This window comes from Haliotis asinina, chromosome 3, assembly GCF_037392515.1.
Source record: "Haliotis asinina isolate JCU_RB_2024 chromosome 3, JCU_Hal_asi_v2, whole genome shotgun sequence".
NCBI classification, from domain to species: domain Eukaryota; kingdom Metazoa; phylum Mollusca; class Gastropoda; order Lepetellida; family Haliotidae; genus Haliotis; species Haliotis asinina.
In genome coordinates, this window is record NC_090282.1 from 70,358,680 (window position 1) to 70,377,137 (window position 18,458).

Consider the following 18,458-nt stretch of genomic DNA (forward strand, 5'->3'; position numbering starts at 1 on the left):
AGAAACTACAGCTTTGTTGTGACAGATGCGTCATGTACTCACCGGTCAATGGAATTGCTTAGCTAGTGGCCATGGTTTAAACCTTCACTCGTCACGCCCAAGACCAGTGTTCAGGTCCTCACATGGGTACAATGTGTGAAGCCCACTTATGGTGACAAAATATGAGATCAATGGCCTTTTACCAAGCAGATTCTGCTGGAATATATACAAATATTGCTAATATGAATTAGTTTCTACTTTTACGTAGATAATTCCCACATGGGCACAATGTATGAAGCCCACTTCTGGTGTACCCCGCTGTGATATTGCTGGAATATTGCTAAAGGCGGCGTAAAACGAAACTCACTCACTCATTCTCTATGTACTCACAGGCGCTCAGTACTTTTATACAGTAAATTTATTGATGGATACTGAAACAACAGGGTTCATCGCCTTCGCTTTCGTAATATGCCCTGTTCATATTAGTACCTAGTCATAAGAGGCGGCGGCGTTGCCTGGTGATTTAAGCGTTCTCTCGTCACGCCCATTCCTGGTGTCCTCCACCCTGGTGTTGCTGGGATATTGCTGAAAGAGGTGGAAAACCATATTCACTCACTCACTCACCTTGTATTAAGAAGCATGCATCAGATCGTGAAATACTTGACGGTACATATGGCATCAAGCCTAACAGTTCAGATAGAGCATACCCACTTCATAAATCAACTATATATTCTATTCTTGTGTTTCAGCAATGCCATCAGTGCCGAGATGAGGGAGAGGACATTTCTGGCTCCAATTCTTGGGTTCAAGAACTTCGCTCAACCTAACACTCAGTTCGGTCTCATCCCATTTGGAAATCTGCAAGGAAATAACAACCAAAATGTGAACGACTATTTGTATTCAGCGAACGTCTACCCAACCGGGTACAAGGAGGGGTAAGATTCAATTTGTATGTTCTCATACGGAGGAATGTCAATAAGTTTTGAGCCTTGAGCATTTTTCATACCCAGGTGTCACAGCCTATGGTACGACATTGAACCTTGGGGTGTAGCTGATGTGATACGTAACTTTTGGTACCCTACTCTCAGAAGTTATTGAACAGCTCACATTGACAGAAAGAGACTGCCCTCACGGCAGTGAAAATGAATAAAATTGAGTATAGAGCAGTAATTAAGTTTTTAGTTCTTGAAGGAAACTCGGCGAAGAACATTGAAGAAAGGCTTTCAGCAGTTTAGGGGAAGTCTTCCCCTTCATCTGCTACCATCAAACGATGGGTCAATGAATTTAAGCATGGTAAAGAGAGTCTTGAAGATGACCCCCGTCCAGGTCGCCCAACAACAAGCACTAATCAGGAAAACATTGACAGAGTGCATAGACTTGTGCTGGAAAATCGCCGAATCACACTCCACGAGTTAGAGGAGACCACAGGCATTTCACACGGATACATCGAGGCAATTCTTCATGAATATCTCGTCATGTCTAAGGTGTGCGCAAGATGGGTTCCAAGAATGCTTACAGATGAAATGAAGCAATCAAGGGTCACCATAAGCAACTCCATGCTTACCAGATACAACAAGAATCCAGAAGATTTTCACTTTAGGCTAGTAACCTGTGATGAAACCTGCATTCACCACTATGATCCTGAGAGCAAACAAGAATCCATGGAATGGAAACATGTCCCTTCTCCCACTAACAAAAAGTTCAAAGCCTCTAGATCAGTGCAGAAGGTAATGGCGACAGTCCTCTGGGATAGCAAAGGCGTCATCCACATAGATTACTTACCAAAAGGAAGAACAATGAATGGGGAATATTACGCTAACATGTTGAGGCACGTGACATGTGATCAGTTAGGTCTTTGACCTATCAGGTCGCCTCTACAAACATATATGTATAGCAGAAAACATGCCACCGAGGTTTTGATAGACAATGTAAAACCGGAGTGGGAGGGATTTCCCGACCCCGGTGGTTTTACATTGTCTACCGAAACCGAGGAGAAGTGTTTCCTCTAGCATACATATCGTCAATGATGGGTAATTACAGTGTAGTTGATCATTTAGCGAAACTACATAACAATGACTGAAGCGCGCGTAAAATCAATTTAATGACAGTAACTATAAGTAGATAATTGAACCCCTTCACCTTCGTCGGTCCGGTGGTCGTGCGGTAGAGCGTCTGCCTACGGATGAGAGATTTGCGATTCCAATCCCGCGTCGGAAAACATTTTGTACTGCAGGTTCAAGTTTGACCGGTATTTTTCAATTGGTTTCAAACAGTCATGTATCATTTCAATGTTGATATTCATATAAAGTTAGGAAAAGTAAGGGAAGCGGTCTTACTAACGAGATGTAAAACCTGGGAAGCGGTCTTACTAACGAAAAGTAAAAGATGTCCCTCCAAAACAAAAGCCTCAAATGCGGTTATTCTTGGAAAACAAGAGATGACCTAATATATAGTGAGAAGCACACTTTAGGTTTATATAGCGAAACATCTAACACCTTCACTCCCATGCTGGTAACCACAGTTGATCTTCTGTCTAGTATAGGAAGGGGTTCATCCTCACCAACCACCACGTGCTAATACTAATCCCGGTGTCCATGTGGTAACGCTTATAATTCCACTGAAGGTGGCGAACGCGAGATTATCCAACCACATGACCTTAGAAACATGACATGAGAAACCAAAAGCTATGTACATGATGTGTAGACTGACTTGATTATGACCCCGCAATTGTCAGCACCATCAGCTATACCCAAAGATACAGATCTCTCTAAACTACATCAAGTTGTCGTGAAAAGTAATACTAGTAAATGAGTATGGGTTTACTCCGCTTTTAGCAATATTCCTGCTGGGGGCACCAGAAATGGGCTTTACAAAATGTGCCCATATGGGGACTCGAACTTAGGTCGTTGGGGTAGCCTAGTGGTTAAAGCGTTCGCTCATCAAGCCGAAGAGCCGGTTCGAATCCCCCATGTGGGAACGATGTTTGAAGTTCATTTCTGGTGTTTCACGCCGTGCTATTGCTGAAAAATTACCAAAAGCGACATAAAATGATACTCACTCACTCGAACAAAGTTCGTGTGACGTGACGGGCAAACACTTTAATAACAACTCCCCCTCCCGCCACCACCCCACCACCCCAACACCCACACCCACCCACAACCCGCTTGAAATAACTCCAAGTGGCTTCGATCCATGCTCAGTCGTAACATGTGCCTTGTTAAGCCCCAGCTTCCTGCAGTTCGATCAAAATAGTTGACATAATGGAATAACTCGTTTACTTACAGCGATTTCAAGATGGCTACCCCCAGCGGCTACACTTGTCAAAGTACGCAAACCACATTGCGGATGTTTAAGCTGTATGGAGGAAGATGTTGGACAGTCAACCCTGATTACCAACGGGTGTCTTACAAGAGATGCAGGTATGAGGTCTGTGCGTACGTGCGTGCGTGCGTCCGTGCGTGCGTGTGTGCGTGCGTGCGTGCGTGCGTGTAATTACATCATACCCTTTCATGTCTTGCGGTGATACCCTTGGCTAAGGCTCCGTCCATACACAATGTGTTCGAATAGCAGTTATAATGAGTGAGAGAGTGAGTGTTGTTTTATGCAATACTGGGAACGCTCGATATGAACTTCACACCATGTGGAGAATCAAGTCATCGACGTGTAGAGAGAACATTTTAACCAACATCGCCTATACTGATTGTAGATCTAGGGCCAAAACAGACAAACGATTGCGTAGCTTCAACTCATCTAAAAATATTAAGACATACTTAATGTCTACTACTGTCGGTGCTATTTTCTTCTATTTCTAGCGCGCCAGGTCGGCAGTGCGGCAACTGCAGTGGCAGTTCTCATACTTCTGGGAGTGACGGAAGGTGTTCGGAGGATTACGAGTGGGTGAAGGTGTGGGGATATTGCGAGAAGGCTACCCCCGGGCAGAGACTCACACAACTGCGACTGTACCTACCGACAGGATGCAGTTGCAAGAAATATTACTGCTGATAAGGTTCTGACGCCATTTTGAATCTATGTACGACTCGTACAGAATGTACAGTTTTACACAGTGCCTTTCTTTGATTTCTGTCCTTGTTGCTGTTTGAGAAATATGTGTGTCGTAAATGTAAATGTAAATGTTATCACATCAGATACTGCTGACCTGACGAAGCCGGTGTGTAGTGATTATAAGGTTTATTGTCTAACCACACAAAAATAACCACTTACTAGAAACGACGTGCAGAGACTTCGTATAAATAGAGACTGAACAATAGTATTCATTGGAGACGTACTTATTTGGATGGTATATTTGTTATCGGAATATGATGTATTTTCATCAAAATACAGGTCCGGTCAACCTAAACGTTACAAAGTATGTTATTTCGGTCTTAGTATGCCTGTTTTTTATGCTTACATGCTTTATGCCAATTAAAACAAAGTTCTGATGACCCTGTTTTCTCACTTCTTATTTTATCATATTTAGAAAATGAGAGAATACGCGTCTGTGAGACGGGAGGTCTACTGACTAACAGTTGTTGAAAGTATTTCTTAATTAGAGTTGCCTCCCTTCCTCCAGTCAGAGCCGTGTTGTTTGTTGTTTGTTTGTCCATGTCTACTTATGGACGCGTCTAACTACAGAGCTTGATGACAATATTGCATGTGTATGAATAATAAGCTATATAGTACTTCAAAATGTACTAGTAAGCATAATTCGCGAGCTTTACTAATGCTAAAATTAGACTCGTATCGCCGTCTAAAAATAGACTCAAATTTGATTGGTTGCTATCTTTAGTGCACGGAACGTCGTGTTATTAAAATCGCAAGATTCGTTGTACCTACAAACCAAATTTATAATCGCAACTGGTCGAAGCAGCAGGAACGTTACATTGACAATGGCAGGCAAGGGCGATCTGGACGTGTATGTGAAATTGCCCACAGGCAGAAACAGTCAGTATTATTTGGAGCCGACGGCCACCATTCGCACTGTCTGTGAACGCGTCGCACGAGAGGAGAAAGTGTGCGAAGAGCTGGTCAGGATAAAATACCAAGGAAAAATCCTCAATAAATCTCTTTCTCTGGCGTATCTGGGAGTTCGGGCAGAGACTATCCTAAAGGCAGAGGTATGTTTTATTTACATATATCAGGTCCATGAACGGCTTGTCTAAGTGTCTGTTTCAAAGATGATGTTTAAATACAAGCACGTGTTGTTCAACTGTATGAATTCACAGTATTGTGCATTCTCTTCCCACAGTGGTTACTTGTCACATCTTCCTACGTAACCTCTGTTCTAATACGACCCTTTCGTGTGCAGACGAGAGGCTTTCAGATTCTTAGTGTGTCTTACAGTCCATGAAATTCATTATTTTCCCTTCCTCCCAGCCTTTTCCCAATGCTAAAGCTATGAATTTAGAGATAAATCTGCTAGGGGATTTTATGAGAACCGCGAAATATGGCCGTATTAGAACAGAGGTTCGTAGGAAAATATGACAAGTAACCTCTCTGGGATGAGAATGGGTATTGTGCAGACGAGAGGCTTTCGGACTCTTAGTGTGTCTTACACAGTCCATGAAATTCATTATTTTCCCGTCCTCCTAGCCTTTTCCCAATGCTAAAGCTATGAATTTACCAAGTCTACATTTTTTCAAGCTTAGATCCCATCTCACAGGGACTTCCTAAAAAGGAAATGAATGCTTACTATCAAAATATATATGTTTTCAGAAAATGAGCGTTATTCTACCATTTCTCTTGTCTCTGCTTTTGTTATGTATGTACTGGTACACAGCTTCATACAATTTATTCCTTACTGTTTGATTTTATGCAGAAAGTTCAGGATATGTTTGTTGTGAGGAAATCAAGATCGCTTAGGCTGCATTAAAAAAATTAAATGATTCTTATGCACATATTTTTTCAGAAGTGACGAGGACTATAGAACTTTTTTAAAGTTTTAATTTAGAAAAGTGACGAGGGAGGAATGCATTAACACATTTTTTCTCTGAGAAATACAGCTTGGAAAGTTAACAAGCACATGTTAATGAGTTGTAGATTCAGTTACATTCGTTCTTACAGACACTCATTCTTATAGTGGACAAATGGATGATCTTTGAATGGTCTTTTCTTCAAATGGCAATAAAAAATGTTACGCGCACAAATAAACGTGACACGCCGATGCACAAGAAACATTTCGCACTTTTTTTTAACCTTACTGAAAACAAATACATTTGGTGTATACAGATCGTCACTCCACAACTATTGAACCTGGTGGTAATGTTCCCGGATGGTCGCAAGGAGGAGTTTGCATTGCAGAATACAAAGAGTTTACGTCATCTACAAGAGAAAATAGCAGACACGGAATGTGCGTCACTTGCCAATGTCGTGCTCAAGGTACGTAACCAGTTACCCGCGAAGATCCGGGTTAGAATTGATTTTCGGTAACCCATGATTCTCGTAACAGCCGGATTGGGTGGGCGACTCTCTGACTTGGTTGACACATGTCAATGTATCAATATAGATCGAGACTCATGTTGTTGTCTGGTCCATACTCAATTATTTACAGACCGCCTAAATATAGCTGGAATATTGCTGGGTGCGGCGTCAAACAACTACCCTCCAAACCATAACGAGATCATGCATACATCTGGAATAATGAGGTTAATCGTCACTTCTCATACGACCCTCCACTTAAATTACCTCTCATTGTATACGCTACATTTCCTGAATGTGGGGGAACATGAAAATGAAAGCCTAATAATATAATAAGTAAATGAGTATATCGTTTTACATAAACGCATGCATTTAGATGACATTTAGGAGCCGTCTCGTTCAGTAATAAACTTGTCCATGCTTCCTTGAAATAAAGACTTTTAGCGTTTATGTCATTCGTTTATGAACGAATTTATAGACAGATTTTAACGGGAATATTGTAATACGCAAAGCAACCCTCTCTATGGTCGTGTTCTGTCAAGACATATGAGCGACATCGCCATTTTCAAAGTGTTCATTGTTGCAGAGTGAAGGGAGACAACTCGCTGGCGACAGTTTAATGGATGTGGGTGTCAAGGACGGCTCCGTTATCTACGTGGAAATAAGAGAAGCCAGCTCACAAATAACAGGTTAGTGAAATGATCGACATAATAATCATCATATTTATGTTAACAGCAACATTAACAAGGAGGAATAACAATATATGGACAGGTTTTTATTACATATAGTGTTACCCAGCCTCACTGCTTACTTCTAAATTCCTCTCAAAGAAGTTAGCAACTTTACAATCATGGTTGATTAATTTGCAACATGATGTGGACGATGGGGTAGATTAACGGCTGAAATGTGTGTCACTCACTCACTCACTCACTCACTCATTCACTCTGATAACACTATATGCCATCCTTTTTGTTTCAGAGGGAGCGACACCATTGTCAGAAGCACTTGACCCAAAACAGCTGTGTGTAAGTAGTGATGTTTCTAAAATATTACTCTGTAGAAATTGTACTGAAGTGCTGAGAGACAGTTTAAATATTATATAGGTAACGTTCTGTATTTCAAATGAGAACAAACATCATCAGCTTACAATAGCTATATATTTCCCTTTGCCCGGTCTGGAAGTAATTGAGTCTGGACCAGACAATCCAATGATCAACAGCATGAGCATCGATTACGCAATTAGGAACCGATGGCATGTTCCAACCAAGTCAGTGAGCATGAGCACCCGATCCCGATAGTGGCCTCTCACGACGAGCAATTGTAGCCCAGATCTCCAAGGGTACATGGGTACATTGAGCAGGGGGTGGTGAAGGCGAGATAGACCGTATTTTCACTGGTTATAAATCGAAGTGATTATCACATCCCCTCCCTTTATCTCTGCAGGAGATCATGAGTAGTTTCGACAATGGAGGCCGCCGGGTTGAAGTCGTATTTTCCTTCGACACGACAGGGAGCATGTACGGCTGTTTAAACCAGGTAGGTTTCCAACTGTATTTCTTCATACGCGTTATATTGATGATATTGGTGCTTATATCTAAAGCTTTGCTCAATACAACTCCTTAACTAGCAAAGCATTTTATATGAACGAAGCTGGATGAGATAAAACAGTGATTGATATTGTGAACATTGACTAAATGAGAATGGTGGCGTCTCTTCATCCGAACATGCTTTACTCCTTATTTATTTATTTATTTATTTATTTATTTATTTATTTATTTATTTATTTATTTATCTATTTATTTATAGCTTATGGTGATCACACTGGCGTTTCACTCTGATCAAGTGGTTTTGACAGCCCTCTGTGGTCTTTACCAAACTCTTTTTATAAACTTGTAAAGTGATGATTTTGCTATAACTGAACAATTATGAAATGTTTAAATCAGTTATATGCACTTAGTAAATAAACTCCAAAGCAGCATTTTAAGAGTGTATAATGACAGATATCCTTAATCACACCCGACACTATGAAACCTGCTCAATGTTCAGTGCTTGTTTGTATGTAAAACAATCACAAATCCACCAGAATTTAAGTCAGTTAAATTTTGGTAGGTACGACGGAAGCTGCGAGAGACGTGTTCGCGCCTCATCACCGACATACCGTCTATTAGGATCGGTCTCATGGCTCACGGAGACTACTGTGACCAAGAATACCAATACGTTCTGCGTTCAGTTGATTTGACGGCCGATGTCCAGAGACTGGTCACTTTCGCCAAGAATGTACCACAAACAGGCGGTGGGGACGCTCCCGAGGTAGGAACTGGGTCATTTAATTTACACCTCTCCCAGCACCTGGGCTGCTTACAGTTTGAATACATATATGTACACAATGTCACCTTTAATTACAACTGACGATTTCCGTGCGTCATGTAGACAGCATGTGTTCTCCCAGAGGAGGGCACCTGTGTCGGACATATGAGGAAAGTGTGTATTTTGAGAAAGATGAGTCACATTGTCTTCCCAATTCTTCCTCATCATCTTTCTGTCAGGGTATCTAGGGTTACTGAACCGATTCTACGACCAATGGATGAGTGAGTGAGCGAGTGGGTGAGGTTGCACATCGGAAATGGATCTCACACCCACGTCTGGAATCGAACCCAACTCGAGACGAGTGAAAGCTTGAACCACCGGGCTGCCCCTGTTTGCCTAGCTTTGAATTTATCAACGAAAATGTAAAAGCAGCAATTAGTTTTTGATTACAATCCAACCGTACTCTTTGTTAGAATCAGTTTCATAATTTACAAGGCGTGTTGCAGTGCTATGAGTGGGTGCTCCGGAAGGCCCAGCAACTGGACTGGTCTGAGGACTCGGCCAAGGCACTGGTGGTCATCGGAGACGCTGAGCCCCACCCCCCATCCTACACTGACCAGAACATCAACTGGAGGGACGAACTGGACCTGCTGACCGGCATGGGTGTGAAGGTGTGTGTTCCTTCATGAGGTTCTTGAAAATCATTTACAACTTAGACTAACATGACTTATATCACACAGATAACAACTTCTTCACGTGACGTTTAAGAGCTAATCCCTTCTTTCTCCATCAAGTGAATGAAGCTCCTTTTATCTTCATTCACATTTAGTGATTAGCGATCAGCACCCAGATTGTCTGAAGTTTGTGTTAAGGTGTGGCGCTTTGGGGAGGGGAGGTAGTCTAGTGGTTAATACGCTTGCTTGTCACACCAAAGACCTGAATGAGACTCCCCACATAGGTACCATGAGTCAAGCCCATTTCTGGTGTCCTCCGCTCTCACTCACTCGCCTTAGTGCTAGCACTTTTACAGTGGCCGCATGGCTTGTGAGTGCCACCCTATACCAATAGCGTAGATCCATCATTGTGACAAATCATTGGTATCCCTGGTCTGGATTGCGGAAATATCGCAAAGTGGAGAGTTAAACACCAAACGAGGCTCCATATCCCTTTGGGCGCACTGTTATATTCTCCCTGTTGTTCATTCTACTATGTTGAAAGCATACAATGAAACGTGTTGTGAGCTAAACAATCCGTGCTCGATTCTCCTTCTTCCAAGAAAATATCTTTAAACTAAATTTCAAGCATATATTCCGACTATTGCCCGGAGACAATGAAAAAATTATTAGCAGCATAAGTGACCATTTGAGTTGAACCAGGATATGTTCTTCTTATTTTCATATGTACATGCCATTCACAAAGGGGTAAGCATCTAGGTCACTTGAATCGGCCAGCGCGATAGAATTACAACACTGTTCGAAATAGCGTTAAGTCGCCTCATCTCGGACACATCGTGATGGCACAGGGAAAGATGAGCAGAAAGATCTGACAAGGACAAAACACTTTCTCAAACGCATGCCACGTTCCTCGAGTTTTAGGTTAAAAGTGGATGTGTATACTTCCAGGTGTATGGGGTGAACGCAGGCCGTTCAGGAAATGCCGTACATTTCTATAAAGAGCTTGCCGAGAGGTCCGGAGGCTGCTTTCTGGAGCTTCGTCACTTGGACGTCATCACAGATATGTTTTTAGCAGGTAGGAGAGAATACCAACATCATTGTAAAGTAGTGCTATATATCTCAGCATTGACTTGTAGATAGTCACCCACCAGTTAACTAGCGCTGAAGACGCCAATAATTAACAGTAGATAATAAGTGCTGAATGGAAGCCAACACTTATTAGTTGATTAGCACCGAAGAGACATAAATAAAAATCATTACATTTTATAAGTGACTGGGTGAGTTGGGTTTTACACCGCACCCAGCAATATTCCAGCTATATGGCGGCGGTCTGTAAATAATCGAGTCTGGACCAGATAATATAGTGACCAACAACATGAGCATCGATCTGCGCAATTGGGAACCGATGACATGTGCCAACCAAGTCAGCGAGGCTAACCACCCCATCCCGTTGATGGCCTCTTATGACAAGCAAAGTCGTCTTTTAAGGCAAGCGTGGGTTGCTGAAGGTCTATTCTATCCCGGACCTTCACGGGTCATTACATTTTATGAAGTGAACATTATCTATTGTAGTATGTTACCGGGAATCCAATGACGAGCAGCTGGACGCCTTTGAGCGAGAGATTGAAGAGAAAGGGGAAATGACTGAGGATAAGAAAGAAATGTTCAAACAACTGGAGGAAAAATCGTCACCCGAGGCAAAAGCTGAAACAGAAAACGTGAGATTAAATGAGTACTGGGAATATTTAGAGTTTTTTATTCACGTGGGTTTAAACTGATGTTAGTATATTTCAAAGTACATGATACAGATATGTATAAATCGGCTAATGAATTTACTTTCAAGGAGTTGTTTAGAGGAAGCTAATAATAGCAGATTCGTACTCAATGAACAAAATAATGTGCTGGATTTTGGTAGATCAGGAAAATGAAATATTATTCGAGGACTAAAGTATACCACTAATTTATGCACACATAACATGCACCACCAATGAAGAAATACACTATATCCTTGTAAAATATCAAGAAATTAGTCTTGTGACATGGAGAGATGTGAAACACTTGGAGCCAAAAGGATGTATATAGGCATACGCAAATAGCACACCGAGAGGCCATATTTAGTTGATTAGATGTGGAATCAGAGGGATGATATGGGTAGAGACACATGCAAATCGCACATCTTTGTCTGTACTAAATAAGGCCTAATACACAATGAACAACATAGCATGCTGAACACAAAGTTTAATGGGTCACGAAAATGAAATATTTTTCAGGGACTGATGTATACCACTAACATCATGCATGCATATCATGTACCATAGTCTTCAGGAATCAGTTCTAAATGTAAAGCAATTTGTTGTATGGTAGAAATGCACCCCTAGAACATACGAAAACTGCAACAAATTCATTATTTTGATTTGATATTATCTGAATGATTACTTATGCTGGTGTTTGTGGAAAGTAACGATGTCATGATGTCACGAGACGTCAATAGAGACATGTGTAATGTCCTAACATTTCAGGGATGCTTTTTCTATATGACAACGTCACGACCAGTATCAACAATACGTAAGTGTGGCAAGCATATTCTGAGTGCCCTTTGTGTTCATACTTATCAACAATACGTAACTGTGGCAAGCATATTCTGAGTGCCCTTTGTGTTCATACTCTTTAAAGAAGCATGAAACATATACCCTACTCACTACTGACATTCCAGAGGTACGTCGCTGCTGCCTGGTGGGATGTAGCCCTGGACAGCCAACCACCAGAGTACTCCTACCTAGCAGACAATGATCAGTGGGTCCAGTACGAAGGTAGGGTCTTGTCCTTCCTAAACCATGTTCTTGATACATCATGCTTCATTGGCGATGAAGCGTTCGCACATCACTCCGAAGACCTGGGTTCGATTCCCTACCTTGGTTCAATGTATGAAGCCATATCATTTGTCTCCCTCTTTGATATTGCTGGAATACTGCCAAAGGCGGCGTAAAACCCAATTCAGTCACTCATTCCAATTCCCCTAGACTGGCAAAGATATGTAGACCTCTAAAGTTTTAAGTGTAATAATGTCCGCTACATCATCTGACTTGAACTTATATACTTTCTGTTGAGATCTCACGGATCCACAACAAACATGTGGTCAGGACATTTTTTTTTTCTTATTCCAGCTCCTCCGTCTAGCTGTATGCCCAGTTTTGCCTCAGCACCAGCAGCAACGGGTGAGTGTCAATGTTTGGTCAATATCTAACTGACCACCTCAGTGCTGTAGTGGTTAGAGCGTCTGGCCAGAGAGTTGAAGGCGGTGGGTTCGACCCCCCGGCCGCGTCATACTGAAAGGCGTTGAAATATGGTACTTGCTGATCCCTGCCTGGCGCTCGCCATTACTGGGTACAACCAGGGCTGTTCAGATAGGAGTCTGAATAATGTGTCTGAGTGGGGTATTCATGCTTAACTTCAGCAACCCAATCTACCCACACACTCACTCACACGCCCACACACATACACCGACTGATCCAGTCTATCACTCACATATTCACCAGCCCCCACACACATCTGCCCACTCACTGACATTATTTATACGCTTTTTATTTACTTCTAGCCACCTCATCGACTGGATCAAAGAGGAAGTACAAACGAAAGCGGACTTGCGTTGTCATGTGAACGAGCTTCCACCAGTCTTCACCCGTCATTTGTGTTGCCAGCACAGTGTCGCAGCTCAGTATATCGTCACACTAACGTGCACGTGATTCTAGACGTTGTTTCTGGTGCGACAAAATCGGCTTATAATTGACACCTGACGTTCGACGTGATAGTGCTGACATCCGCCTGACACTCCCAAACGAGTACTTGCAAACAAGAAAAGCAAGCACTTAATGTCACAAAGGTGGAAAAGTACCTTGTACAGCCACCTTCATCTAATTACAGACAATTGTGAATCTATGTAAAGTGTACACAGGTCCCATAAATACAACTGAAAATGCTCAATCTTTCTTGATATCGACAGAAGTGTACAGGTGCTTGATATTTATGTTTACTGTAAGGAGAATACAACAGTATATTAGTATCTTAACAGAAAATCTTACAGCTCTTTTCAATGCCATGTTTGAACAGGCTTACTTTCCAGAATCATGGTCGGAGGCTGTCATTTTTCCTTTATATAAGAAAGGTGATATACACTCCCCATCTAACTATAGAGGTATTTCTCTTCTTAGTGTATTTAGCAAGGTTTATGTGTCTATATTAAACAGGAGATTGACGTATTGGTGTGAAGCATATTGTAAAACTGTAGAGTCACAAGCTGGTTTCCGCCACGATTACTCCACCATTGATAACATATTTATCCTCCAGTCTATTATCCAGAGGTACCTGAGTCAGCAAAAGGTCAAACTGTATTGTGTTTTCGTGGATTTTGCAAAGGCATTCGACAGTGTAAGTCGTTTGAAATTATGGTCAGTATTGTAGTCTAGAGGTGTCTCCCCCAAAATGGTTAACTCTGTACAGGCCATCTATTCTTCCGTTAAGGCTACCGTAAAATTTGATAATGTGCTAACAGGATTTTTCCCTTGTTCACGTGGTGTTCGTCAGGGCTGCGTCCTAAGCCCTCTGCTGTTTTCAATTTTTATCAACGAGCTGGCTGTTGAGATAGAACGGTGTTCAGGTCCAGGTATCCAATTACATCCTGATGTTATTCAGATATTTATTCTCCTCTTTGCGGATGACATCGCACTTATATCTGATACTATTGGTGGACTACAGAAACGCATCAATGTTTTAGAAACGTTTTGTATGGAATACGGTCTTGAAGTCAATTTGGATAAGACAAAAGTTGTCGTGTTTCAGAAAGGTGGTATTTTATCAAGACGAGAAAGTTGGTTTTATAATGGTAGGAAGTTGGAAGCTGTAACTTCATATAAGTATCTTGGTATAACCTTCACAAGGGGCTTGTCTTGGTCTAGTCATTGTTCCAATGCAGCCTTGCAAGGCAAAAAGGCCTTATTTGGTGTCCTTAAAACAATAAGTAAACTAAGCAATATATCTCTTGAGTTATACTTTAAGATATTTGATAGGAAAATAGCTCCTATTCTGTTGTATGGTGCCGAGGTCAGAATGACTGTATAGAATCTGTACACACATTGGCTTGCAAACGATTTTTAGGCGTTAAGATCTCTACAACTAATAATATAGCTCGTGGTGAATGTAGGCGGTTTCCCCTATATATTTTAGCATATAAACGGGTTATAAAGTATTGGTTAAAACTATTAGGCATGTCTGAATCTCGTCATCCCAAAAAATGTTATCATATGATGCTAATGGCTTTAGATCATAATAGAGTTAATTGGGCGTCGAAGTGTAGAGATCTGCTTTACAGCTTGGGTTTTGGCTTTGTTTGGGAGCAGCAAACTGTTACTTCCCCTACCTCATTCTTAACTGAATTTGAGAATCGTCTTAAATGTATTCATGAACAGAACTGGTTCAGCTCACTTCAAAATGGCAGTAAATCTACGTTTTATTCTTATTTTAAAACATCACTGTCTAGAGAGCCATATTTATATGTGATTAGCATTAAAAAGTTTAGAGTAGCACTCGCGCAGTTTAGGTGCTTTTCACACCAGTTACGTATTGAAACTGGAAGATATGATAAAATAGATAGAAATGACAGGCTATGTTTACAATGCGAGGAAGGTTATATTGACGATGAGTACCACTTTCTCCTCGTGTGTTCCAAATTCAAACAGCTCCGCTTGAACCATTTACCTAAAGCCTTTTGCATCAATCCATGTAAAGCAAAATTCAAACTCCTTATGTCATCATTAGACTGTAATCTTATAAATAATTTAGCTAGCTTTATTTATCACGCAATGCATCTAAGATGTTAAAACTATCGATCTATACTGTATACACCATGTTTTGTCATACACCATGCAACTTTTGTAGTTATGGGCCGATGGCCTACACTTCTGTAATAATGAATATATACCAGAAAATCAATCTGTTGCCTGCCTTCCCAATTAGGATGACACACTGTCATATATCAGGAATTCAGAAAACTTTAGAAATCAGCCGTCGACCAACCTCACCCTCAACTCAATTCAAAATCCCCCGAAGACTATTCCAGTCTTTGTAAGGTGAAGCGTTGTACGTTGTCACGGTGCATGGACATGTCAAAAAACGTGTGCAGGGTAGAACCTGTATGGTCCTGTTAACAGTTTGTGACAAGCTACCAACTGCAGTTATTGTCTCTTGTGGCGTTTCCAGATATTGAGCAACGGGACTTGTGAGCATGTATTTCGGGGAATCCTGACGAGTTATCAGTGACCAGCAAGACTATGTACACTATTTTGTGTTGCTTTTGCGTTGATATTTCGTGTTTAAATCTCTGATTTGTGTGTGAGAGCACCGCAACCATGACCATGGTAGTGATGTTTTAAACTATTGCAATGTAAATATGAACCTAAATATACGATCAATGTATGTGATGTTGGTTTTTAACTCCGCATGCCCCAGGAGCAGCGGAGATCCGGGTTAGCTCTGAAGCTGCCAATGCATGTAAAAGGCGATGAATCAGGTGGGAAGACTTGCTCACTTGGTTGACACATGTCATCGTATCCACAGTGCGTACATTAAGAGACTTTTCACTAAAATCTCAAAGTTATACGAGACTGACCTGTAAGTTGAAGTTTGACCGTGGTTCTGCCAGCTAATCTACGCGAAAGAAGGGTTACATGAGATAACAACTGACACCCGTGGTGCTGCTGGTGTAGCTCCAGCCCTAGTATTGTGTGCAGCAGAACACGTTAGTGTCAACACCTGCTTGAGTCAGGTCATCCTAATCCACCGTGATACTGTGTCCTACGATACTGCCTTATAGGGTTTGATATAGGTAGTTAGCAGTTTTTTCTCAGAACCTCTTAAATCTGCTGCTCTTCGTATGCATTCTCTCAAAACAGTGAAGGGAAAACCCCTGAAGAACCAGAGGTCAGTCAGTCTTACAGGCTTAGATTACTTAATTAAATCAGAAAAGTGAATAATGCTCCTGGACCTGCTGGGAAGGGCAGCCTATCACCTGACCAAACTGGCACCTATTAACCACACGTCAGCCACACAGCTATCTCTGACACGTCACAAGCTAAACCAGAAACATTGAAAGACCCCACTGTTGTTCATTATGGGGAACGCGCACCTGTCCACATAGGTAGTCCCAAGTCGTCTGGTCATGGTGTCCCATCAACGAACCAAGGTAGCAAACGTACAGATGTGGAGCAACATAAACTGCCCAGTGCTGAAATGGGGTCTCGGTCTGTGCAGCAAAATCCCACCCCTCACAAACAAGCTGTGTCTACACCCGGGACGCAGGTCAGAGTCCTCACCGGAGGCGCAGTAAAGTCGACAGTTCCGGATTTTTCGGATGCTCTGAATCCCAGCAACTCCCACTTCGTACCCCCGGGGCTTCAAGGACAGTGTTACAAGTACAAGGACCTCTCCACGGGATATTCTCCATCTGGTAATAGCTTTGAGTACCCCGAGTGAGTATTTGGAGTTTGTTTGTTGGCTGGTTTGAAAAAAATCTTTCAGGGATGGATCATCTTTTTCAGACAGAATAATCAAATAGTCTGTCCCAAACTAGAATTACTTGCGAGAAATCTTGAAGACATTATGATTCTATAATTAATTCTATGGAAAAACAGTTTTCATGTAGATGAACTGAGGACACAGAAACTATAGCTTTGTTGTGACAGATGCGTCATGTACTCACCGGTCAATGGAATTGCTTAGCTAGTGACCATGGTTTAAACCTTCACTCGTCACGCCCAAGACCAGTGTTCAGTTCCTCACATGGGTACAATGTGTGAAGCCCACTTATGGTGACAAAATATGAGATCAATGGCCTTTTACCAAGCAGATTCTGCTGGAATATATACAAATATTGCTAATATGAATTAGTTTCTACCTTTACGTAGATGATTCCCACATGGGCACAATGTATGAAGCCCACTTCTGGTGTACCCCGCTGTGATATTGCTGGAATATTGCTAGAGAGAAATTGTTGTAGAGAGAACGTTTTAACCACCACCGCCTATACCGATTGGGTAGCTTGAACTCATCTAAAAATATTAAGACATACTTAATATCCACTACTGTCAGTTTGATAACATTGCTATTCTCACACTTCTGGGAGTGGGGGAAGATGTTCGGAGGATTACGAGTGGGTGAAGGTGTGGGGATATTGCGAGAAGGCTACCCCCGGCCAGAGACTCACACAACTGCGACTGTACCTACCGACAGGATGCAGTTGCAAGAAATATTACTGCTGATGAGGTTCTGACGCCATTTTGAATCTATGTACGACTCGTACAGAATGTACAGTTTTACACAGTGCCTTTCTTTGATTTCTGTCCTTGTTGCTGTTTGAGAAATATGTGTGTCGTAAATGTAAATGTAAATGTTATCACATCGGATACTGCTGACCTGACGAAGCCGGTGTGTAGTGATTATAAGGTTTATTGTCTAACCACACAAAAATAACCACTTACTAGAAACGACGTGCAGAGACTTCGTATAAATAGAGACTGAACAATAGTATTCATTGGAGACGTACTTATTTGGATGGTATATTTGTTATCGGAATATGATGTATTTTTATCAAAATACTGGTCCGGTCAACCTAAACGTTACAAAGTATGTTATTTCGGTCTTAGTATGCCTGTTTTTATGCTTACATGCTTTATGCCAATTAAAACAAATTTCTGATGATTGTGTTTTCTCACTTCTTATTTTATCATATTCAGAAAATGAGAGAATACGCGTCTGTGAGACGGGAGGTCTACCGACTAACATTTGTTGAAAGTGTTTCTTAATTAGAGTTGCCTCCCTTCCTGCAGTCAGTGCAGTGTAAATGGGAATCTGTTGTTTGTCATTGTCTACGTATGGGTGCTTCTAACTACAGAGTTTAATGGCAATATTGCATGTTTATATGAATAATAAGCTATATACTTGAAAATGTACTAATAAGCATAATTCGCGAGCTTTACTAATGCAAAAATTACACAATCCCATTCGCCCTCTAAAAACAGACTCAAATTTGATTGG

At 41.5% G+C, this 18,458-nt stretch overlaps 1 protein-coding gene across 1 annotated transcript; it reads left to right on the top strand.

Moving 5' to 3' along the window:
• Positions 1–4,865: 4,865 nt before the first annotated feature.
• LOC137279001 (uncharacterized) lies at positions 4,866–16,898 on the top strand. The gene is made up of 11 exons (XM_067811488.1): positions 4,866–5,093; positions 6,205–6,354; positions 6,980–7,082; positions 7,372–7,418; positions 7,837–7,929; positions 8,503–8,703; positions 9,207–9,371; positions 10,323–10,449; positions 10,947–11,092; positions 12,088–12,184; positions 16,564–16,898. Exons 1-11 carry the CDS (start codon positions 4,866–4,868, stop codon positions 16,896–16,898), a joined length of 1,692 nt encoding a protein of 563 aa, XP_067667589.1.
• Positions 16,899–18,458: the final 1,560 nt, after the last annotated feature.